The 25,645-nt window shown below is 44.0% G+C and overlaps 1 protein-coding gene across 2 annotated transcripts in view; it reads left to right on the plus strand.

Moving 5' to 3' along the window:
- Positions 1 to 25,645, plus strand: part of DAPK1 (death associated protein kinase 1) — a 210,994-nt gene that overhangs the window by 151,990 nt on the left and 33,359 nt on the right. For both annotated transcript variants that reach the window (XM_055578982.1, XM_055578983.1), the window contains exons 6-19: positions 12 to 60; positions 147 to 173; positions 653 to 805; positions 1,168 to 1,213; positions 2,687 to 2,776; positions 4,118 to 4,210; positions 6,480 to 6,599; positions 7,066 to 7,164; positions 8,001 to 8,099; positions 9,516 to 9,614; positions 10,506 to 10,703; positions 12,291 to 12,488; positions 16,953 to 17,051; positions 23,723 to 23,800. In XM_055578982.1, coding sequence (XP_055434957.1) covers positions 12 to 60; positions 147 to 173; positions 653 to 805; positions 1,168 to 1,213; positions 2,687 to 2,776; positions 4,118 to 4,210; positions 6,480 to 6,599; positions 7,066 to 7,164; positions 8,001 to 8,099; positions 9,516 to 9,614; positions 10,506 to 10,703; positions 12,291 to 12,488; positions 16,953 to 17,051; positions 23,723 to 23,800 — 1,448 coding nt within the window. The remainder of the gene's footprint in view (positions 1 to 11; positions 61 to 146; positions 174 to 652; positions 806 to 1,167; positions 1,214 to 2,686; positions 2,777 to 4,117; positions 4,211 to 6,479; positions 6,600 to 7,065; positions 7,165 to 8,000; positions 8,100 to 9,515; positions 9,615 to 10,505; positions 10,704 to 12,290; positions 12,489 to 16,952; positions 17,052 to 23,722; positions 23,801 to 25,645) is intronic.

Genomic DNA, 25,645 nt, shown 5'->3' on the forward strand with positions numbered 1-25,645 from the left:
TTTCCCCATAGCTCCTGAGATAGTCAACTATGAACCTCTTGGTCTTGAGGCAGATATGTGGTAAGGAACATGTCATTAATGTTGTCATTTTTCTGATTTATTTTACTATTTGTCTGATATTATTTTTCTTCTTGTTTCATGTCTAGGAGTATTGGGGTAATAACCTATATTCTGTAAGTACCCAAATTCACTATTTGTGTTCTTCCCCTTTTTCTTTGAAACTATGTGCCGTGTTGATCACTTCAGGTTACGCATGCTTTTTATATACACGTAGTCATTTTACACCTCCAGACACATTTAGTTTATACTAATTACACATTTTCTCTTAATTTGAAATGAGTCATCAGAAATTGCAACATAATCACCAAAAGAAAGCTTGACGGCCCATCACTGCTGAGAAAATAGGAAAGGTTTTTCTTTTATAAACTACTAAACGCTATTCTAAATTAACTTTTTAAATGTGTCCTTTGCATAAGCTGAAGCTTTTGTGCATGACAATTAAACGCCCCGTAAAATGTAATTGAATTTTGAAGTGACTGCTCAAGCACCAGATTAGACTGTTATTCCTCATTCTCCTAATCAGATATTAGAGGAGCAGCATGATAACAGTAGGAAGACTTACTCATGTTCTATGCCCCGCTTTATTAAACAGCCTCAGTGGGGCCTCCCCGTTTCTCGGAGACACTAAGCAAGAAACATTAGCGAACGTATCTGCTGTCAACTATGAATTTGAGGAAGAGTACTTCAGTAATACGAGTGCCCTAGCCAAAGATTTCATAAGAAGACTCCTCGTCAAGGATCCAAAGTGAGTGTCCCTTATTCCTGAAAGTTCCCTAGCCGTGGCCTCAGCTAGACGAGTGTTAGCACCTGTCCTGTGCACACAGCCGTGTTTATTCCTCGCTGGTTGTTTCCACCCAGCAAAGAGAAGCATGCCACATGAAACGCTTCAGCAAATGCAGGCAGGGCCCCTTGTACCTTTCAGTCCCGGTGGGCACAGTGAAATAATCACACAAAGACTGACGTTGTTTTCGGCTTGCTTTCATGAAGCAGGCCCTGAACTGCGTTTTCCAGAGCATCTGCTTGGTAGGTCCAGCCGGCATGGAACCAACCTTAATGTTTGCTTCTATGGTCACTGCATTTTTTTTCTTCCCCCTCCCCTCCACAAAGGAAGAGAATGACAATTCAAGATAGTTTGCAGCATCCCTGGATCAAGGTGAGTTGCATATTGCAATTGGTTTGGGGATCACAGGGTGTCCTGGAATTCATTTGCCCTGGGCTTTCTGGGTAGCTCAACTGGTAAAGAATCCACCTGCAATGCAGGAGACCCTGGTTCGATTCCTGGGTTGGAAAGTTTCCCCTGGAGAAGGGATAAGCTACCCACTCCAGTATTCTTGGGTTTCTCTGGTGGCTCAAATGATAAAGAGTGATGTGGGAGACCTGGGTTCAATCCCTAGGTTAAGAAGATCTCCTGGAGGAGGGCATGGCACCCCACTACAGTATTCTTGCCTGGAGAATCCCCATGGACAGAGGAGCCTGGTAGACCACAGTCCATGGGGTCACAAACAGTCCATGGGGTCAGACACAACTGAGCGACTAAGCACAGCACAGGGTATCACGTGGCACTGTGGGTTCTAACCACGGCCACGTCTGGAGGATTGTGTTTGCTGTTGGTGCCGTATTTTAAGGCAGCTGAGAGAATCCTCCTGATAACAGAGGTAGAGAGGAGTGAACCACCACAGGGCAGGATGGTGATGAGAAGCTGAAGGGCAGAGCCACTCAACCACTTTGCATTTGATTATGGGATATTAACCCAAACACTATTTTTGTTAAGTTTTTGAATTAAATTAAGCATTTAAATATGATATCAAATCTAGATTCCCAGCTTCTCTTGAAAAATCTGAAGTTCTGCCAACACTGAGACCTCATTCCACAAGTCTTCCAGAAACTCTTACCCTGCTGCTTTTGTGCCAGGCCAGGGTCACCTCCACCATACATATACCTACCTGCCTGGCGCCTGTTGGCATTTGGATTAAAGAATCAAAGCTGCTTCAGATAGAGCAGAAAGGACTAAGGGTGGGGAAGCATGGCAGTTGCAGACTAAAATCATGGAACCAGTAAACGGATTGCAATGCAGAAGTAGGTTTGGGGCAGCTGGCAAACTCCACCTGTGCCAGCTCCCAGCAATTACCTTGGCTTCCCTGGAAGGCAATGATATCTGCTTCTCTTGGAGGTAGAGCTTCATGGCCTTCTGAAAAAGATGCAGTGGAGGAGGGATTTTAATGCTGTGAGATAGAGTGAGTTTGCTAACCTCTGAGGTCTCAAACAGCTCTAAATTACTTGACGATGTTAAGTTTATAACATAATAGCGTCTCATAACATGGCCTCATCATGAATCATCCCATTCCCAGACTCTTTTATGGAGAGTTATTTATTCAGCTTGGTCCAAGCTCAACTTTTCAACTTTCCCCCAAGACCCAGTCTTTATGGATTTTTCTCAAATCTTTAGGCACAAAAGTTAGCCTTCGGAGACTAGGTTCCTAGATCTGCTGTATTATCCCAAATGGTTTTGTTACCTTAGCAAGGTGAATAGGTAAGCATCCCAAATAGTAAGAGGTATCCAGAAGTTGTCATGTAACACATTTCTGTCAATTTGAGAGCTCTAAATTGTCTTGGATTTTCATTTTAGCCTAAAGATACCCAACAAGCACTTAGTAGAAAAGCATCGGCAGTAAACATGGAGAAATTCAAGAAGTTCGCAGCCCGGAAAAAATGGAAGGTAAGATAGTTTGATTTGAAGGAATTAACTAATTCAATTTCCTATATGGTTCTCTCTGCTGAGGGTGCGTGTCTTCTGATATCAGCAATGCAAAAGTGCATCCTTTTTTCAAGTTCACATCTGTACCATTACTCTATTTTCAAAGACAAGCAAAAATACTATTTCAGTCCTATTTAACTCTTCTTTTTACATGTAATCTTACATTTATTTTTTAAATCAAAGCCATTCCCAAGGCACATTTTTAAATCAGTACAATAAAATTATAGTGCAGTTTTTTCTAAATGCAACAAACCACATTTTAAATAGATTTGTTCCTTGTGGTAAGCAGCATGGCATTATGATTATCCCAGAGTTTGTGTAAATGGTTCTCTAAATCCAGTTTTGGTCTGTGAGTGGTTGAGATGAGGGTAGGGTGGGCCAGGAGCATTTGCTACAATCTCTTCTCAGTGTTAATGGTTTCTGCAGGGGCTGAGAAAGATGTGGCTCTAAAGAACATTCCATCCAACTTGAACAAATACAAATTCAGGGTTCAGAGGGGGACAGGATGGCTTCCTGTGCACAGGGTCATGTCAAGCCCAGAGGAAGCAGGTACTTGCCATGTCTCCTCATCACTGGCCCAGAGGTATACCTCATTGTCATGCCCATCAGGTTGGGATGCCTTGATAGAGATGAGGACCACAGCAATAGATTACTCAAGACCTGACTCTTAGTTCTCAAAGAACCCCTGAAAATATGGCTTAAAATGTAGTGTGAACCACCATAACTTTCTTTCTCTCATTCTCTTTCTCACATATACACACACACAGTCTTTACATGTTGCTTCTGCCTTTGAGAGTAAATTCAGAGGTGTTTGTCCCATTGGCAAAAAAGTCCCCCACCTGCTCATTTCCAACAACTGTAAGAGTTTTGAGTGTCACACTGCCTGCCATTACCAGCTTGCCTGGGCACCACGGGCACAGGGCCCTTGCCTACCATGCTTCTCCAAGGGGGGACGTCCATAGGCTTTATTAGGGTAAGATCACATTCCTCAAAGAGTAGAGAGTGAAATATGGAGAGAGAACAGACATGCCCACTTCTATGGTTTGATAATGAAATGTAGAAGGAGAATCTCTCCTTTGTTGTCTTGATTTATAAGACCTTTAGAAATTTCTTTAAGCAAGTATAATCTAACCTGCTTCTGGGATTGCCCACCCCTAAAGAGTATGTGCTGTCAGCAGTGAATGCTATCTCAAAAGACTTTGTCATCTGCACTAATTTGAGTATTGTTACATAAGCTCTCTCTCCTCCTTTCTCCCTGCCTTTTATTCACTCTCTCTCTCTTTTTTTTTTTTTTTAATAAAGCAATCTGTTCGCTTGATATCACTGTGCCAAAGATTATCCAGGTCATTCTTGTCCAGAAGTAACATGAGTGTTGCCAGAAGCGATGATACTTTGGTAAGCAATCCTTTTCCCTGGATAGATTCATTCTTAGTGCTGTGTATTTACAATGTTTAAGTTATTTGACTTGTTCAGCAACCCAGAAAACCTGAAATCTTGGAAATGTCAGGCCTGTTTTTCCTCTTCTCGAAGAGGGAGTTGGGATGGCTGATTTGATGTACTCTATACTTTTTGGTCCTTTTTCCTCTTTGTTTTGATTGGCTATACCCACTACCTCCAACCTCCACCTTCTCACCCTCCTCTGCCCCTCCAACACAGTTTGATAAAAGAGAGGCTGGCCAGTAAAGGGGAAAGAGCATCTAATTTTCATGAACTAAAACGAGAGCCCTCTGTTTCCACTGACCTTGGAGAATCTTGAACTGTAATAGTACAAAAGGGACAGACAGCCCTGCTTCCAAACATACACACACACATACACACACACAAACACACACAGCAGAAAATCAGGGCAAATGCAGTGGGGCTTGATGATATAGTTCATGGTAGATCAGAAGGCTAAACCCACTCTCTTTGTTGACATTGTATCGACTTCCAAAGGTCCTTGAGAACAACTGCACAATTTTTTTCCCTAATCCAAACTGAAACCTAATCATAGATTAACTGTTGAGATATAGTGGACACATCAAAATTCAACAAGACTTTACCTGACAGTCAGACAACGGGACTTTGTGAACCCCGGAGGAAAAGGAGACTCCAGAAAAGGCAGGAAGGGTGGTTCTGTGGGAACCTGCGGGTTCATGTAACTGAGTAGTCAGGGCTTCCTGAGTGGAATCTGGGGACTCCAAGGGCAAGGTCACACATCAGCAGACACCAGCTCTTTTTTTTAATTCCCTGAAGCTAACAGTTTTACTCAAGTTCCAGGTCTAGCCTTATAGAATGAAAAGAGTTAGGAAATACTAAAAAGAAAAAAAAAAAGAAGTTGGAGAGATGCAAGAGAGGGGAAGAAGAGGAAGAAATCTGGATTGGGAAATTGTCTGAGGGTGACAATGGAACCAAGACAAGATATAAACTATTAATCTAAGTCAGGTGATGAGAATGATTAAATCTTATAAATTAAAATCACAGAACAGTCAGTTGGGGGAAAATACATTGCGATGAAAAGTTTAGGGGAGGAGAGGGCCTGGGCTTGTGAAGGAGCTCCAGGTGGAAAGACCCCCCTGCAGCCCTCAGGTTCTCTCTCATCTCATTTCAGTGTCCTGTTGACCATGCGGTGTTACAGCAACCTGCCTGGTCCTCCGTTCTCCCCTTTCTCATCATTCTCGCTTTCAGGCAAATGTTTCTTAGTCTTCAACTTGAAAAGGAAAACCAATGGTAATCTTAAACATGTATTCTCTACAAATAATATTACAGCCCTTGTGAAGCTTGTTTGAATTCAGATTTATAAAGAGAAAGCAGAGTTCAGAGAAATGCTTTCTCCATCCCACCCCCACAGGCAGAGGTTCAGCCTCTGTAGCTATGCTTTTCCAGATCTGAAATTGTAGTAGCTGTACCTCTATAAGTCCAAAACTTTTGTGTGGAATTTTTCTAGCTTATTTTTTTGGTTTTAATTTACCATATTTTACAAATATCTTATTATATATATTTAAGAAAGTATTTTGACAAAGTAGCAAAAATTTAGTAAATTTATTGTTCTATAGTATCTAGTTATTTTCTCTTTATAAATAGAAATGCATCCATTTTACTTTGTTTTATCTGGCCTTTATTTTTACATTTCTCCCCTTTTATGACCTTTTTAAAAAAAAATTGTGACCAACTTTCAGAGAATTTTATTATGTCATAGAATGCAGGAATTTCTAGTAATCAAAAAATGACAATCTGTAATTGCAAAAATCTCAAAGTAAGTCTTTCTTATTCAAAGACATCATTTCCTTGGTTCAATAGTTTTAGAGTCTGAGTTACACCTGAAATTTTATACAGTGGTTTCTGGAACTATATGTTTTGAAAGATTCCTAAGATAAACACAAAGAGTAGTTTGTCATCAATCATTGTCCTAAATCTGAATCTTCAGAGATGTTTGCTGTCTGGGTTATAAATCAGGTGACATAAAGTCACAGGTAAATAGTAGGTGGTATTAGTTCCCAACGTGGGAGGGGCAAAAGGTGACCTCCTGCTTCCCTTCATGACCACGTAGATTTGGGGATTAGATGGCTTACTTGCCGCCTGAAGGCTCCTTTTAACAAATGAGCCTTAGTCTCTCTGATGTTGGTAAAAGGAGCAGCATAGCCAGCTGTGTAAACCTTTTTCCCTCTTCCGTGTCTCTCTCAAGGATGAGGAAGACTCCTTTGTGATGAAAGCTATCATCCATGCCATCAACGATGACAATGTCCCAGGCCTGCAGCACCTCCTGGGCTCCTTGTCCAACTACGACGTTAACCAGCCCAACAAGGTCTGATGCTGTCCTGCCAGGGGGAGTAGGGGTCAGGGGTCATAGTGACTGTGCTCCTCCAAGTCCAAGGTGGAGAGAACCCATCTGCTTCTCCATTCGTCTTTCCTGTGTAAACTCCATACTGTGGGGAAAATCACTTCTGCTTGGAAAGAGAATTGAATTAGAAATAAGGTCTTTGTGCGTTGAGGGCCTTTCTTCACACAAGGCCTTTCTATATGCAGCTAGCATGCCCCTCTAACCATGAAATTTTATATGTACTCATCTTGCAAATGAAAATGTCACTTTTGGTTGTGAATCCAAAAGAGGGCAGGCTACCATTTTCTCCTGTTTCTACTCTTGTCAGGCAGGGCAGGTGTGTATCTGTGGAGACACAGGAAGGTGTCTGGGGCAGTGGTGGTAGTTTAGGCTTTTCCTTTCCTATCAAACCTGAAAAACTGTAATTTTTTTTTTTTCTTGCCTTTTCCAGCATGGGACTCCTCCATTACTTATTGCTGCTGGCTGTGGGAATATTCAAATACTACAGTTGCTCATTAAGAGAGGCTCAAGAATTGACATCCAGGATAAGGTCATAATTCTGTTTTATTGCAAAAGGAATTATTTTTTAAGTATTTCCAAATGTCTCTAATCATAGAGGTAACAGAGAAAAATACCACATATGCCCTACTTCATTTCTCAGTTTCCTGTAAAGGGAGATGAACTGATGAAGTAGTCTGGTCCTGTCTAACAGGTTATAAGGGAAAAGGCAAACATTCATCTTCCTCATGGCTCTGTTACTCAGCATCTGCCTTTCTTTGCGCCCTGCCCAGATTGACTCCTTACTGATCACATTGACTCAGCGGTGTTAATTGATGTTATGTTTGGAGAAGTTTTCATTATCCAATTAATCTCATCAGAAATGTATTTTCCCACATGTTTATTAGGGTAACAGAATAAGGAGGATATGCTTTGAGGTGTATACCTCACTGGGAGTGTAGACGTGAGTGATGACCAACTAATTGTTGTTACAATAGATCTGTCATCAGCTTCCATAGACTTTCAACAGCGCTGTTAATAGCCTAGAACTGGCCCTTGACAATATAGGGAATTCTAACTGGAAGTTGAAATGAAGGTTTTAGGGGAAAAAAAAAAAACTTTTTATTTTGAGATAATTCTAGATTAAAAAAAAAGTCTAGAGAGATAATATAGAAAGCTCACTTATCCCTTTCACCCAGCTTTCTGGAATGTTCATGTCTTACATAACCTTGGTCCCTTTGTCAAACCAAAAACTGAAGTGGGGTTTTATTCCTCTTGGGAGTTGCTCCTTTGGTGTTTGCCATCACATAGGAAAAGAAATATAGCAACTGAGTGATGTGTGTGTTCAGATCCATCCGGGAGCGTGACTCTGCCTTGGTTTTTGTACAGGGTGGATCCAATGCCATCTACTGGGCCTCTCGGCATGGCCACGTAGATACCTTGAAATTTCTCAATGAGAACAAATGCCCTCTGGACGTTAAAGACAAGGTAAGGCCACTTCTTTTCTTATGGAAAGTGATAAAAGACTGCATTTGAGTGTTGGCATGCCATCTGCATCATGACCCCAAAAATAAGGATTCGGAACCAAAATCTTCCTACAGAAAATTTAATTGAGAAGTTTCTTTTTGCTGGTGACTTGGTCTAACATTAAAACCTGATTTTAGCTGAAATATGCCAAGTGGTCTTCATATTATGCGAGCCGTGAACTATCTTCCCTGTAACATGAAAACTCAAAAGTTCTGCTAGAAGGACAACCAGAAAGTGACCTGAGTCCTGGTCCTCCTCTCACCTCCTCTTCCTCTTTGACATGACTGACTCTGCTGACCTTGACCACTGGTACTAGAAGGGGTAATGAGACAGTGCAGGTAAAGTTAAGGCTTTGGGGATTAAAATGTTATAAAAATTATTAATTTAGGAAGATACCCTACTTTCACATACCATGTTTCATCCAGTCCACACAGTACTCCTGTGAGTTAATTGCAGGGCTGGGGCTTGCACCTAGGGTTCCTACTTTCTCATCTATATGTATTCCACTATGTATGTAACCCTTCTCTGCTTCTAATACTAGTAGACTGATTTGTTATGTTCAGTCAGGGCTGTCACATACAGTTGTATGGATTGTGCACTGTACCATACCTAAGGGAGAAGGGATGACATTCACATTCCATGTTCAGTTGCTCAGTCATGTTCAACTCTTTGCAACCCCATTGATTGTAGTCCATCAGGCTCCTCTGTCCATGGAATTTTCCAGGCAAGTATACTGGAATGGGTTGTCATTTAAAGACATACTTTTATTATAGCAGTTTTATGTCAGGTGGCAACAAATATCTCATTGTTTTAGATCAGTTTATTCTGACAGTTTTATGGCAGATATAAGTAAAATATCTTAAGAAGTTGCATCTATTACAAATTCACAGAATATGTTATTGTAGGGGCTAATGGTAATATTTTAAAAATCTCTGAGGATGTAAGAAATTATATTCTAAACATAGTGAAATCAGAAACTTGCTAGTAAATAAAACCTTGTGTTCAAGTAACTTAATATTAAACAAGGAAGTTTGTGTTTTTTAAAAAAATCACATAGCTGGAAGCATCAGTATATGAAGATTAGGAACATCCATCACAGAAAAGGGAAGACTCTCACCTGGTGGGGTGGGTAGGGTGGGTGGTATTACACACAAGAGAGGCCAGGTGTGTGAGTTTAATACTAGCGACATGGTGGACACCCCACCGCAGGGTCCCTGGCCCAGCCACCAAAGGGGCATCTGGCCTGAGAGGGACAGGCACCATCTCAGGGGGGACGTGGAGCCAGGCATGTGTGGGAGTGGGCCTCCAGTCCTGTGTGTTCTAGTCCCTGGAGACGATTCTCAGGGGCCTCTGAATCTTTGGTTGTGTCTTTTGCAGTCTGGAGAGACAGCCCTTCATGTGGCAGCTCGCTACGGCCACGCTGATGTGGTTCAGTTACTGTGCAGCTTCGGCTCGAATCCCAACTTCCAGGACAAGGTGGGTCACGGTAGCTGATGTCCTCACTTCTTCCTACTCTTTGCATGGATGCGCACACGGCCAAATGATAGGCTTGAGTATTTTGGAGGTGCATCCAAGTTAGGTTTTCTGCTTAAATTACAGAGGGCAGGGACTCAAACAAAAGCACTGCCATTCATTCATTCATGAATCCTCTGAACAACCCTTCAATTCTCATTTTACAGATGAGGAAACTGAGGCAGAGAGAGGTTTGGGAACTTGCCTAAGATAGCACAGCTTGGTAGTGGTGGAGCTGGTGCTCAAACCCACACAGATTGGTTCCAGAGTCTGTGTTCATAACCACTACAGTGTTACAGCCTCTTGTAGACAAATATCTATGTGTCTGATGATGTTGGTCATGAATATGTAGACCTGATGACCAGTCCTTTTTGTTGAAGCATGGTTATCTTGGCCCTTTCTCTGCCAGAGCAATAATCCATTTATGTGACTCATTTTTATGCTATGTTCATGACAGGAATCTTGAGACAGGTTTGTTAGAGGAGTTCTTGCTCAAAGAAATGCTCTCCCTCTGTTAGTAATCACAAATGAAGTAAACTATTGCACTTTCACAGGAAAGATGCTATATATCCACACACGTAGGGGCTCCATTGTTCAGAGGAGCAGAGCCCGTGGTGCCAGTGGGCTCTGCAAAGTCAATTGTCAGTAAAATGCTGGAGAAAGCTGGATTTGAATTAAGGAAAGGCATCAGACCCAGCCCATTATTTCATGTTAACATTTTGCTCCGATAACTACAAGCCCTTTCTCTCCACTGCCTTGAGTTTGCTGCCAAATTTGGTTAGGACTCTCACCATGCCTGTACTTTCTCTCATCTTATTGCATTCTCCTCTTCTCTGTGCTTCTCTCCTTGGCCAGGAAGAAGAAACCCCCCTGCACTGTGCTGCCTGGCACGGCTATTACTCTGTGGCCAAAGCCCTTTGTGAAGCCGGCTGCAATGTGAACATTAAGAACAGAGAAGGCGAGACCCCCCTCCTGACAGCCTCCGCCAGGGGCTACCAAGACATCGTGGAGTGTCTGGCCGAGCACGGAGCCGACCTTAATGCATCCGACAAGGTGCTTTGTGGGTGAAAGTATCCCACTTGCTGAAAAGTCATCTAGTGGGGGCTACAGGGACCACAAGACTTCTCAATTCGTTTTCCTAAAATAACTTAGATGCCACAGGTTATAATTATCCTTTCTCTTCTCCAATCTAAACATTCTATGATTCTCAATTCTGTTTCATAATTAATGTTCATTTGTGGGATGCAGCAAAATTTATGAGATGGTCAAATAATTCAAGTCTCTATTTTATTTTTAGCTTTTTTAGCTTTGGAGCAGGTACAGTGATGATCATGGAACCCAAGACAAATCCTCATTTAGTACTGAAATTGGCAACGCACTATTGATTTGTAGATAGACAAAGAAATAGGTGGTTTATTTACTTCCATCACCTGCTACTTTGTAGAAAGACAATAAACTATTCTTATTTGTTTGCTAACAATTCTAGACAAGGTTTCCCTTCTTTAATTAAGCAAATTCAGCATAATCTTTTCTTATTGTGAACTGCAGTGAAACTGATGCTACCATCCATGGTGGTTTTGGCACACTGCAGTTCATTTAGTCACTGCCCTCTGTGGAGTATTCTCTTGGTACAGAGCAGCGGTTCTCAAGTGGGCAGTGACCTTGCCCCCAGGTGACATTAGGTAGTGGCTGGAGACGTATTTTTGGGTCGTCACAGCGAGGATAGGGTGTCTAGAAGATAAAGACCAGCGGCTCTGTTGAACAGCCTGCAATTCCTAGGACAGGCCCCAAATTTTAACAGGACTGAGGTTGAACAACCCTAGAGTTGATGAGTTACAGAAATGCTTCTAAGCTCCCCCTACCCAGCTCCTAAAACTCAGCACTTATCTTCACCAGGGGCTCTACAACAGGAAGAATGAACTCCCAGGCTGGTGCTGTGTGGGTGCAGAGGTTAAATATGTTTTATTTGCTTCTTAGGGCTTCCCTGGTGGCTCAGTGGTAAAGAACCTTCCTTCCAGTGCAGGTGACATGGGTTCAATCCCTGGGTTGGGAAGATTCCCTGGAGAAGGAAATGGCAACCCACTCCAGTACTCTTGCCTGGGAAATCCCATGGACAGAGGAGCCTGGTGGGCTACAGTCCATGGGGTCACAAAAGAGTCAGACACAACTTAGTGACTAAGCAACAACAGTTTGCTTCTCATCTATGTGATAGCACATCACCTGCTCTCAGTTTCTCAGAGTGAAAAATAAAATAATAAACTCTCTACTTAGGAAGTTAGTAAAGATCACTGAGCAAATGTTTTCCAAATACTTGATAAAACAGGCCACTGGAGAACCAACAATAATGTAAGTCCTATGAATTCAGACACAAGAAGGAGTGTGGTGTCTTCCTACCTGAATGTACTGGCCAAACCTAGATTAATCAAACTGATGGTCAGCTCAGCCCGTGATTATTCAGAGTGAGACATGTGGGGCCTCACCTCAACCCCACCAGGAGTAAAGTTTGTGGTTTTTAATCCTCCTTCAGGCTTTGCAGTAACGGTCCCGTTACCAGTTAAACCTGACCCAGTGAGGCTAGAAAGGCAACCAGCCAGTCCCACATGCCCAGTCAAAACTGCTCACAGCCGGTGTTTGTTACAGGATGGACACATTGCTCTACATCTTGCCGTGAGACGATGTCAGATGGAGGTCATCCAGACTCTCATCAGCCAGGGCAGTTCTGTCGATTTCCAAGACAGGCATGGCAACACCCCCCTCCATGTGGCCTGCAAAGATGGCAATGTGCCCATTGTGGTGGCCCTCTGTGAAGCCAACTGCAATTTGGATCTCTCCAACAAGGTAAAGCTGGAGGGAAGATCTCTGCACAGTCTCTGTGTCTACCTGCTTCTGGGTTTGGGCAAGTTTCTCTCTTCACTGTTCAAAGTCAGTATTGCTTTTATGGACCTGTTCTTTTTCATAGGGCTCGCCACTTTAAGTGTATTTTGCATATGACTTTTTAATAATTTCCTATAGTTTACTAATTTAATAAATTGTTCAACAATTATTTAATTATTAAATAAATATTATATAGGAAATTATTTAATTTCCTATAGACTATTAATTTAATAATAGTCACAGAAAAGTATTACATTAATACTTCCTGCTGAGACTAGCTTACCATTTATGAGCATCTAGAAAGAGAGCAGAGAAGGCAATGGCACCCTACTCCAGTACTCTTGCCTGGAAAATCCCATGGACAGAGGAGCCTGGTGGGCTGCAGTCCATGGGGTCGCTAAGAGTCAGACATGACTGAGCGACTTCACTTTCACTTTTCACTTTCATGCATTGTTGAAGGAAATGGCAACCCACTCCAGTGTTCTTGCCTGGAGAATCCCAGGGACAGAGGAGCCTGGTGGGCTGCTGTCTATGGGGTCGCACAGAGTCGGACACGACTGAAGCGACTTAGCAGCAGCACCAGGAGCAGGAGCAGAAAGAGAGAGAAGGAGGGAGGGCAGGGGAGAGAGTGTATGTGTATGTTCTCTTCCTGGAGAAGAATCAAAGAACATGGTACAAACCAGGGTACTGAGTGTTCAGGAAAACACCTAATGAGTTATATGATTGAAATTCCTAGAACCAGATTTCTCCAGTTTCCCTCATTTGAGAGTTTTATGGTCAAAAATTCATAACATCTTTCTTGTGCTAAATAAATTTGGTGAGACTAAGGGGATACTATCATTTGGTGAATGATAAAGAAATAAAAATCCCCATATGTTGACTTCTAGAAATTCTAGAAATTAGCTAACACCTTTTCTTTTCCCTGAATGCCATCTAGATTTTCATTACCAAGTATGGTAGAACAGGTGGATAGTCATGTGGTTCCAGCTCTGTAACTGTATGAAAGGCAAGCACTATTCTGTTACCATTATGTTAACAACAAAGTCCAAGTAGAATTAATTTTGTAATTGCAGGAAATATTTGTTTATAAGTGGCAGACATGATACCAGCAGAATTTAATATGGTTTGTTTAAGCTAAAAGAATAACTGAAATGCCTGGAAAATTATGCTTCTACCAAAAAAAATCCTTCTTGCATATTATGTGATTAATTCTAATAGAAATTGAAATAGGTAATCTTCATATTCTGGAAATATGAAAAGGCAATATCCTAAGTCCTAGCCATCAGCTGCTGGTTGCTTTCTTAGTTTATCCTTTTCTAATCTTGCCAAGTCAGTTATATAAGTGGCTTAAGGAAGAAACTAAATGTAATATAGTATTAAGCAGCATCAAGAGGTTGGCTTTCCTTCCAGGAGTCTTTAAATGAATAAAAAGCAGCTTTAGGGACCTCGTGGCACTCATTTGAATGGCTGTGACTTGGCCATTGTTCATGGGGACTTTGTGAATCTTGCACCTTCAGAAGAGCTGGTGTCAGCTTGTTTTTCTCTTCCATTTTTTTGTTGCTTGTTTTAGGAAAGATGATGAGGTCTATAGAGGAACTTAAAAAATGTACAGAAAAGTAAGAGAAAGGCCTTGCTTCCCCAGAAAGCATATCTGACTTTACATGGACTGACCCTGGTAACCAATTGCATGGCCATGGCACAGTGACAGCCACGTCGCCCAGGCAGACTGTCACTCTTTTCCCGTGCCCTGCCGTTTCCTTACCTGGATTCCATTCCCCCAGAGATACACACGGCCATTCAGATCCTACCCCTGTCATCAGTATGTGACAGGAGCTTGTCACGATTTCTGACAGTCATTGCAGTGAAACAGGCATTTCTGTATGTGCCTTCTTCTCACGTGTAAATCGGGAGACTGGCTATTTAACTCGGCTGCATCAGGGAATGTGGGAGAAGAGAAGAATTGGACGATACAGACAGCACACCCTCAACCCTTTGTTCTCTTCTGGATTGGCTCTTCTGATCAGCAAAGGGAGAAAAAGCATGTTGACACATGCATAGGTGTACACGCACATACACACACACACACACACACAGATGTGCGCACACACCCAGGATCCTGCCCAAGAATTCCGTGCCTGCCAGGTATAGATGAACGAATGCCTTTTTCTGACAACACTGTGCCAGGTGCGATGTGAGGGGGCTGGGGGTGGGCAGCAGGGAGTGATTCTTGTCCTCAGGCTGCCTGCAGACAGACACAGGGACATTTTACTATAAGAGCATCTCATGTTATAACCACTACTGTGATAGAGACACGGGCGCTCCAGAAGCATGGGCATCTGGACACTAAAGAAACTGGGAAAAGCTGTTCACAGGTGATTATTTTAAATGATTGGGATTTGGACAGATGGAGAAGAGGGGAAAAGCATATTTCAAGAAGAGGGAGGCAGCCAGGAAGGGGAATTGAGTCCAGATGGTGAAAGACCTTGAATATAATGTTAAGGAGTTTGAGTTTTGTTTGGTCAAACATTGGAGGCCATCAAAGTGTAAACTCTCCTGGTCTTTTATTCATCATATGTCTCTTCCTTGACCCTTTCCCCTTCTATAAAACTATGCATCTTGTTACCCAGGACTGTCTTCCTTACACAGAAATCCAAACACTTCCTCCAAATCTTCCAAACCAACTCCTTACTTTTCACTTTAGCTCTGGGGTATTTGAGAGCTTCATATCTGTTTTCTAAATGACTCTAGGAGTTAACAGTAAACAAAACATAAATATGCACACACACTGCAGCATTACTTATAGTAGCAAGAAATGGAACCACCTTAAGTGCCCATCCTCAGCAGGCTAACTAAATAAGTTATGATATGTCTAAATATTGAATATTATTCAGGTATCTGAAAGAATGTAATAGATTTCCTTATAGACCTGGGAAAGTATTCTGTCTGTTGTCAGATGAATAAAGCAAGTTGACAGAATGGAAGGTGGAATATGATTATGTCTTCGCTTTTCAAATTATTTCTCTCCACTTATGAATTCGTAGAGAAAAGCCTGGAAGGTTTGCGTTGGGCTAGCTCTGAGTGGGGGAACTTGGAGGAGCGGAAGGAAAAGACTTCATTTTTCTACTGTGTATCCTTCTATGTTGTTTGGATATTAAATGAGCATGTGTTACCTTCTTAACAAAAACCTACATTTATTTGCACATAAACAGCACAAAACAGAGACAGCCAAACTTGCTCAGTTCATAATTTCCATTGTGTAAAGTAATTTATTTTTTTCTGGTTTCCCCAGAGCAAAAGAAAAACCTTAATAAGTTCCAGGAGTTCCCTAGTAACCTAATGGTGAGATTTCTGGGCTTTCACTGCCATGGCCCAGGTTTAGTCCTGGTCAGGAGCTGAGATGCCACAAGCTGTATCGCGCAGCCAAAAAAGAAAAAAAAAAAAAATTGTTTAAATACGTTTGTTGTTGTTCAGTCGCTCAGTTGTGTCCGACTGTTTGCTACCCCGTAGACTGCAGCACTCCAGGCTGCTTAAGTTCTGTTTATTAAGTTATTCAACCCAAACAACCTAATATTTCAGGAGCTGATGGAACAAACGATTCACATAAATTGAAAGAAAGCTATTTTTATTTAATTCTCAATTGACCACAGTTGTGTACTAATGGAAGGTGTGTGCTTGTTGGGCACCTCACGACTCTTTAAACCTTGGACTCAGAGTGGACACCACCACCCCTATATCCTGTTCTATGTGGATCTTCACAAGATGCCTGCTTTGTATCACAGCCGCCGCCAGCCCCGTGCTGTGCATACACAATGCCACTGAAAGGAAGGCAGTTCCAGCTAATTTGAGACACTGAACTACCTGAAGCTAGTAATTTCCCTGGTGTCTGAACCTGCTGGTTCCATCAAAAATTTAAATCCCCTTGAATACACTGCAGTGCCCCCAGATACCTTGGCACACGGTTTGGGAGCCGTAGGCAATCAAGACTGCTGGGTATGGCCATGGCGTTTCACCTCATTAGAGCGTCTTCACTTTCTGTCCTTCCATGCCTTCTTCCCTTGCTGTATCTAAATCTGAGCCACAGTGCAAATCTTTCCAGAACTTTGGGGCCTTCAGCCCTGACTCATGCCTCCTTTCTGCCAGCACAGCAGGAGACTTAATTTAGTTATTTTATGATAAGCCTCCCACTCTTTCAGCCTTTGAAGTTTTATTTTAAAGTCATTCTGTTAGCTGAGAAATACTTGAAAACATTTTGTTTGGCTTGCCTCCCCAAAGAGATGGCAAGTTTCTGGAGAAAGGAGACCTCGCCTCCTATCTCTTCCTTGTGGCTCCCAGATCCTTACACAGTGCTGGCCCCATGAGATTCCCTCCACACATGTCATCCTCGGCAGCAAGAGTGAGGACTCTCCCGGGTCTTTTTGTCTCCTGCAGTATGGACGGACGCCTCTGCACCTTGCCGCCAACAACGGGATTCTGGACGTGGTCCGCTACCTGTGTCTGACGGGCGCCAATGTGGAGGCGCTGACCTCGGTGAGTAGCCCTCTGGCAGAAGAAAATGACTGCAAATGTCTCAGGCCTCGAGGGCACGAGAAGGAAGGTATTGCTTGGCAACTGCACTGCGAAGCAGACAGGCTGCTATTAAGCTTCAGCTCCTCCGCAGGCAGTTATGTAAACATCTGCCCACACAAACCCAGGGTAAGATCTTGTTAATGCCTCATCCTCTCCTTTCCCCAGACCCGCACTGCGGGGAACACCTGCTGTTTCCCACTAGCCTTTTCATTTCCTGTGTTACACAACAGGCCTTCATGTTTTGTATTAGCTTGTGTGTTTATCTTTCCTAAGTGTGCCCCCTCCACTGTGGGGGACTGGAGGGGCCATGGGCTTTCAGAGAAGGAGGAGGAAGGCCCCTCGGTGTGGGGGGGGAACAGGTGACAAGAGCTGTCCTCTCGTCTTTGAAAGGTCTGGCTTTGCTTTTAGGCCTGCATGTGTGCAGTAGTGTCCGACTCTTTTGCAACCCTATGGACTGTAGCCCACCAGGCTCCTCTGTCCACAGGATTCTCCAGAATACTGGAGTGGATTGCTGTGCCCTTCTCCAGGGGATCTTCCCAACCCCAGGAACCTAACCCGCATCTCTTGTGTCTCCTGCATTGGCAGGTGGTTTTTTTTTTTTTTTTTTTTTTTTACCATAGTATCACCTGGGAAGCCACAGCATATTTTAAAATGAGGTTTCTTTAGTTTCCTTCACTCCTGACACTCCCCATTCCAGACCTGGTACCTCCCTGCAGAAGAAACCCTTTGATCCTCATTTCGAGGATACCAGAGAGGAACAATGTGTCTGTGGATGAGATAAGGTTGCTGTTTTACAGCTGCAGTGAAACATTATCTTTTGAGCTGTTTCTGGCCCGGCAGTGGGTTGAGTCTCCACTGGCTCACGTGGGAGATTCCTAAAACTCACAAGAGCTTTGCTAACACAAATTGTTTCTTTAGAGGAGACCCACTGGAGTTTTAAAACATGGCAGCTAACCTTGGGAAAATCAGGGATCTGAAGCTGGAGAGTCATACAGGGGATGGCAAACTGTGGACCACAGACGAAACTCAGCCTGCTGCCCGCTTCTGTTAATAAAGTTTTATTGGGACATTGCCGTGCTTGTTGTTTACATATTGTCTGCAAGCCATTTTCACTCTTCAAGGGGAGACTTGAGCAATTGCAGGAGAGACCCTAAGGCCCTCAGAGCCCCATATATCTGCTCTCAGGCCCTTTACAGAAAATGGTTGCTAACCCCTGGCCTAGGGCTTTGCCTCCCTGGCTGCACAAATGTGACGAGAATGTCATTCCCTGCCCACAAGCTGGGGGTCTGTTTCTGCAGTGTTGAGCCCTGAGCTGGGCTCCTCTGCAGGTCCAGTGATGACCAGTGCTCTACATGGGACTGGGCCTTCTTAGGGCACCTGCTCACCCATCACAAGCCCACCCACAGCCACCTATGAACCTGATGTGCCATTATCAAACTTTCCCCAACCATGGTTGGGCACTCAATCCAGTTACTCCACAGTAGAGCGCTTATATATATTTTTACAAGAAGAAATATTTTTTTTTTACAGATATTGCCTCATAAAAAGTAAACTGTCGACAATGGCTGTGAAGATGCCAGCAGCTGCTCCTGCTGCCAGCCTGGCAGTGTGGGTCAGGGTCTTGGGCCTCTGCTGGGTCCTCAGGCTTCCCCATGACCTCTGTGAAAGTGAAGTGAAAGTTGCTCAGACGTGTCTGACTCTTTGCGACCCCATGGACTGTAGAGTGCCACAGTCCTCTGTCCATGGAATTCTCCAGGCAAGAGTACTGGAGTGGGTTGCTGTTCCCTTCTCCAGGGAATCTTCCTGACCCAGGAAGGAATCGAACCCAGGTCTCCTGCATTGCAGATGGACTCTTTGCCAGCTGAGCTTCCAGGGAAGCCCTGACCTCTGTGAGGCCACAGCTGTCTCCCCATGCCTTCCCCACAGCAGCTGCCCCCAGCCTTGGGCTCGCCCTCTGGAGGCTCTCAGGTGTACCTCCCCTCCCTGCCAGCTCACTGCAGATGCTCCTTCTTGGTCCTGCGAGTCCACTTCCTGGGGGCTCCATTGTTTATTCATTCAGCAGATACTGAGCACACACTGCACACCGGACAGACACGAGGGCCACAGTGGGGCTGTGATAGGCGAGCTGGCCCTCCCTTGAGAAATGTCCAGTCTAGTGGGAGAGTCAGAACCAAGGGTCACAGCAAGGGTCACAGTGAATATGCAGCTACAGAGTGGGTCCTGAGCCAGTTGGGAGCCAGGGTCCCCATGGGTTTCCAGAGGTCAGGAGCACTCCTCAGAGAAAGAGGAGGACAGTCTGAGCCCAGAAGAAGGACCGTGGGCTGGAGCATAGGGGGATGACGGGGCTGGATGTGCATGGCCTCCCCAGCAGGCGCAGTGGAAAGCACGCTGGCTCCACGCAGGAAGGGCGTTATCATGGAGGTGCCCTGATGCAGGCCTAGGCTGGCTCCACAGAAGGACAGCGTGCCGCCTGCGTCATTCTAAACTTTCTAATAGCCACATCTGATGAGGAAAAAGACAGGAAGTCAGTGTCAGTCATATACTAAAAGTAATATATAAAGTAATATATTTTGTACATAATATGCCAAATATTATCATTTTGACTTGCAATCATTATATTTAAATTACTGAGTTGTGTCCGGTTCTCTGATTTAAGTCTTCAAAATCTGTCTGATTTAAGTTCTCTGATTTAAGTTTTCATCCACAGCACATCTTAGCTCCACATTTCCAGCCCCAGGAGCTGCATGGGGAATGGAAAATGAAAAGGAAAGTAAGTCGCTCAGTCGTATCTGACTGTTTGTGACCCCATGGACAGTAGCCCACCAGGCTCCTCTGTCCATGGCATTTGGCTGCCACATTATGGACAACACCCTCTAGCCCGTTTTGTCCGCGGGCTTTTCTCCTCTGCCTGACAGCACCGTTCTTCCTCGTCAGCATCACAGCCCTCGACCCTACAGCGCCCCCTAGCTGCTCCCTTTCCTCTCCCAGCCTGTCCTCAGCCAGGATGGCTGGGAAGTCTTCTGACTCTCTGGTTCTCTTTTTCCTTGCTTCCCACTTCTCCTCTACCCACCACAGTCTGTCGTCGAATCCCTATGACTCAGCAGAGGGAGTCACCTCGCTTTTTTGTTGTTGTTATTTAGTCACTAAGTCGTGTCTGACTTTTTGCGACCCCAAGGACTGTAGAGCCCACCAGGCTCCTTTGTCCTTGGGATTTCCCAGGCAAGAATACTAGAGTGGGTTGCCATTTCCTCCTCCCAGGGATCTTCCTGACACAGGGATCGAACCTATGTCTCCTGCTTGGTGAGCGGATTCTTTACCACCGAGCCACCTGGGAAGCCCTCAAAACTTCTTTGTTGTAAAATAAAGCAGATTTTCTTTTTAAGAAAGGACAGGAACAAAAGAACTTGGTGAATTTGACAAACGCCTTTGTAGCCCTATTGAGATCAAAAAATAGAACTTCAGAGGCCACCCCAGAAGCTCCCAGTGGCCTGTCCCAGCCACAGTGCACCCCAACCCCCCACCCCAAGTGTAAGCCCCACTCTGACTTTGTAGTTCTCTAAGCATTTTCTTCCTTGCCTTTCTTTGAGGTCTTTCTCACCCATGAGCCAACAGTCACATCTAGTTATCTCTTCAGGACATGGTACTTCCTTGACACCCACCCCTGTCTTAGATAAGAAAATCCTACTTGCCCTTCTTCCCCTCCCACCTCTGCTGCCCTCCTCCAGCTCTAGGTCTTCTTGCTGCTGCTCCACCCCACCTGGCCAGCTGCCCTCCCACTCTCTGCCCTCTGCTCCTCTCAGAAGCCCCATGGCTGCAGCTGCACCTGGGAACTCAGGCCCGCATCCGAATCTCCAGCCCTGTTTGACTCCTGAGCACCGGAACCAAGCCTTGCTTATTTCTGCTGTCTCAGGGCCTTTGTACTTGCTGTTTTGTTGTTGTTATTTGTTTTTGATTTCCTTTTGCAAAACTTCCTTGGGTACCCAAATGGCTTGCTCTCTCACCTCCTTCAGGTTTTGACTCAAATGTCACCTTCTCAATGATGCCAGCCTTCTAGACCACCGTGTATGACAAAGAAGGCAGAGAGTGCTGGGCTCACTTGTGGGCCAGCTTCAGAGCTGGCACCTTGCTTAGCATGGGACTGGGATGAGGAGATCTAGCTCCTACACCTTTCCTTCTTGGAGGGAAAGCTGGGGAGGGGGACGTTGGGGACACTCTTAGCTCTTTTTTCGTTAATTACCGCTGCTTGCTTTTTCTGCTCATGGTGCTTCATTTATTTGTTTTTGTCTAATCTGCCCAAGAACCTATGCAGTAGAGTGTCATTGCTTATCTCATGGGGGAAGAAACCCAGGTTCTAGGAGGCCAAGTGACTGACCACACAGTCTGGGAGGGATGGAATCTGAATTAAACCCAGGTCCTTCTCACTCTAGAGTTCAGCCTCTTTCCAAACACTGGCAAAGAGTTCTTTTGGAAGCTAAACAGTGTCCTTTAGAGCAATACTTTTTGCAAACTGTAGAGTCCCATGCAAACATAAGGAAGTATTGGTGGCAGTTTTCCTGTCATTTGAGAGACTTGACAGTAGAGAAAACTTTGCCAATGAACAAACATCCTGTGTCTGAGTGCTATGCAGGTCTAAGGCCTTTGAGAGAAATCTATGGTCAGTCACACCAGAAGACAGAAGATTTTAAGTTGAGGCTCAGATTTCTTCCAACTAAGGCAATGGTTCCAAAACCTATTGGAACCATTGCCTTAGTTGGAAGCCATTCTATTGGCTGCACAATAGAATCACGTGGGAGGGCTTAGAACCCTGATGTCCAGGTCACACCTCAGAAAGGTAGAAGCTGAGTATGTGGGTGGGAACCTGGCAGCAGAAGTTCTTAAACACCCCAGTGACTCCAGGGTGCCATGAGGTTTGAGAAGTAAGGCCTGTCCTTATCATGTCAGTAAGGATCCAGACAGTTTGGTATGACCCCCTTGTTTGGATGTGGTGTCCGACAACTTACCTCATTCACCCCAAAGCAAACTAGAAGCTTTTGTCTGCCCACTGGGGCCACTGCAGGACTTGACAGCGGGGAGTAGGCAGAGAGAGGTGGGCAACATGAGTGTAGAACATGCCTCCCAGGAGCACCCACCAGAGCTCCAACCACAACCTACGACCATACTTCTCAACTTCGGCAGTTTCACTGCTCAGGAAACATTTGGCAATGTCCAGAGACACTGGACTTCTCTTGTGGCTCAGATGGTAAAGGGCTTTCCTTGTAACTCAGATGGTAAAGAATCTACCTGCAATGTGAAAGACCTGGGTTCGATCCCTGGGTTGGGAAGATCCACTGGAGGAGAGCATGGCCACCCACTCCATTATTTTTGCCTGGAGAATCTCCATGGACAGAGGAGCCTGGTGGGCCACAGTCCATGGGGTCGCAAAGAGTCAGACATGACTGAGCGACTAAGCACAGCACAGAGACACTGGGTTGGCACAGCTAGTGCAAGGGAAATCTGCTGGTGTCTAGTGGTGGAGGCCAGGGTGCTGCTTGACATCTCACAGTGTACGGGACCACCTCCCATGAAGGGGAATCGTCCTGGCCAGAATGTCAGCAGTGCCGAGGCTGAGGTGATGTGATGGTTGGGACTGTGACCTGGGCTGTGAGATTGGCAGGTGTGCTGTCAGTCAGATCCGGCATCCCCCCGCTTCCTTAGGAATGGTACTTGAACTGTCCCTAGAAAACACTGACAGATGGGCTAAAGGCTGCTTAGTCTTCTCATTTAAGAAATATTGCTTTTATTTCTTTGGAAATTGCTTCTCATCTTTTCTACTTTTAAATTTGTAATGATTCCTAAGCTGCAGCAGAGCAGTCCCTCAGTCACCGATCCCTCCTCTGTGGTGGGTGAACAGCTAGCGTTCCCACCGCCCAGGAGCACCTCTGAGGTTACTACGCTCAACGCACTGAGACTGTGAGGAGCGCTCGAAAAACGTTAGCCATCATCCTGCATGTTCACAGCCTGGAAACAAATTTGTTCAGTATGAGACTGCAGCCCTGTGAAAATTCTCTAATTAAAAAGCAAACACTGAAGTGCCGTGGACCCTTATTTCCACCTTTTATGTTTCACCAAAGATCTTCAGATCCAAATTGTCTGTAAAACTCAGCCTTTTCTTTGAAATGCACAGTAATTACCAGTAACTAGCTTGATATGAGTGCTGAGGTTTGTCCCTGGAAGGATTCTAAGACATTAGCTTCCACTAACTAGAATTTGGCAGCTAATGACAGTCTTTATCGTTGGCCTAATTGGAGGGAGGTTCAGGATGCAGAGTAATCTGCCTGCTAATGAGGTGCCCGGTTTGATTAAAGCCTGTGGGCCTGAGACATCTTGCCTTTGGACCTCAAAGCACCAATGCATGGTTTTTTCCTACTTTCCTTATCTTCCTTTCCTGGAAGGAAAGGAAGTGAAATCAGGAGAAGTGAAATCAGTGAAATCAGGATTCCACAGAAAAGGGAATAATTCAGGACACGGTCTTTTGTCCACCTTATTTGCTTCTGATGCCTGTTACACTGTTTCTGTCTCAGAAGGTGATGTTGGTGTGTGGAACACACAGTTCTCTGCAGCGGAGGAAAAAACTAATCATTTCTCTCCAACAGGATGGAAAGACAGCAGAAGATCTTGCGAAATCGGAACAGCATGAACACGTAGCAGGCCTCCTCACAAGACTCCGAAAGGTGAGAAATTGTTTGTGCTCTGAAATGCTCTGTGCTTTTTATGTGAAAAATTCTGTCTTGTCCCTTATAAACGCTGAGAATGAACAATCTGTTGGACACACAGGTGGTACCAAAAGGCACCTGTCCTGGGCTGTGGTTTGCTTATCGATTTGCATAAACGTGTCGGCTACCTCTCTGGTTTCTTCTTCTGTGTTAGGACTTGGAAATCACTGGCCTCTTTTTGCGGTCACTGTGCCTGATTTTCCTCCTCTCACCCTGTCTATAATACCTGCCCCCGTGAAGTAGAGGGGAAATGAAAAAGCTGACCCTGCTTCTTTCTTTCTTAATGTTTTGAGCTCCAAAATACCACATATGCTTCAGCTTATCAAACATCATGGCTGTAAGGTTTAAGAAGATATGACAAAAATAAATAAATGCAGGTATGCCGTTTCAGCCCACATCACAGCAGTGTGTACGGAGAGACTTCAAAACAGTCACACCCTTTAAGTTAGGGATTCTCTGTCTGTGACTCTATCATAAAGAAATGAAAAAAATGCATTAAGAAAAAAAGTTGTATGCATGAAGATGTCCATTGCAGTGTTATTTATAAAAATTGGTAATAAAAATTGCAAATGTTGGATGGCCAACAACAATGTCTGATAAACTGTCATACAGCTATAAAATGGAATGGGTTTTGGCCTTTAAAATGTTCTTGAAGAGGTTTTAGTAACAGGAATTTAATGTTTAGGATGTTCCTGGGCTGCAAAGCAGAAGATGAATTATGTGCACATTATACTTCCAGCTATGTTTTTTAAAATACATAGAAAGAAAATGTTAACAGTGGTGTCTTTGGGTTTTGTTTTCTTAATTGACAGTCTCTTCTTTAAACATAACTCTGTTTTTTCCAAACTTCCTAAAATAATCATATAATAATTTTTGTAAAAAAGGACAAATGTTATAGAAATTTAAAAAATTACTCAGTTAATTTAAGTGTTCATGAAAAAGTATTATTTCAAATAAGCTCAGGGTATCCTACAAAGACCCTGCCATATAAATTGAAAAGTGCCTGGGGGAGGGATAACAATGTCTTAACTTTCACAGCTACTAAAAGTTCGAATTGATATAGTGGTCTCCTGGTCCTGGTTACAGGGAAAGGGCAAGGGACACATGCAGAGATTGGAATGATTTCAGTGCCTGGAGTTGGCCTGGGAAAGATAATGGACTTTCACACCTTTGTGCTTTGGAGTCTGTGAACTGATAAACACTGAGATCCCCCAGGCCACTGCTGGGATTCAGTCTCCCCTTTGATCTAGAATTTCTGGAAAGAGATCCCGGCTTATTCACACGTTCTTAGAGGAAAGACTTACATTAACTCTGGACTTCATGTTCTCCCACTCTGTGCCCCCACAGACTCTCACTGTGAGGGAGAATCTGGACTAGCAAAGCAAGGGAAAACTTTTTGTTTACAGGCAAAACAAGAGGGGGTGGTGCAGTAACCCATGAGTCTGTCAGCAAATCAACAATGACCTTTCACATAAAATCTCCTCATCTTAAAACTCACTTTATTTGAAGTGATATTCAGCCAAATGAAACACAACTTCAGGCCAGATTAACTCAGAGGCCACCAGTTTGCAACCTCTGACTTTTGCTGGATTTTATTGTAGGGAGCCCCGCATTTGAGTATAGAATTCTATGTTTATATAGATTATCACACTTTAAGGGCTGTTTGTTTGTTTTTTTTTAATGGAAACAGCATCTTTTGCTTGCTTGCTTGTTTTTTAATATTTATCTCTTTGGCTGCACCGGGTTTTAGTTGCAGCATGTGGGATCCAGTTCCCTGACCCGGTATCAAACCCGGGCTCCCTG

Source organism: Bubalus kerabau, chromosome 4 (assembly GCF_029407905.1).
Source record: "Bubalus kerabau isolate K-KA32 ecotype Philippines breed swamp buffalo chromosome 4, PCC_UOA_SB_1v2, whole genome shotgun sequence".
In the NCBI taxonomy this organism is placed as follows: Eukaryota; Metazoa; Chordata; class Mammalia; order Artiodactyla; family Bovidae; genus Bubalus; species Bubalus kerabau.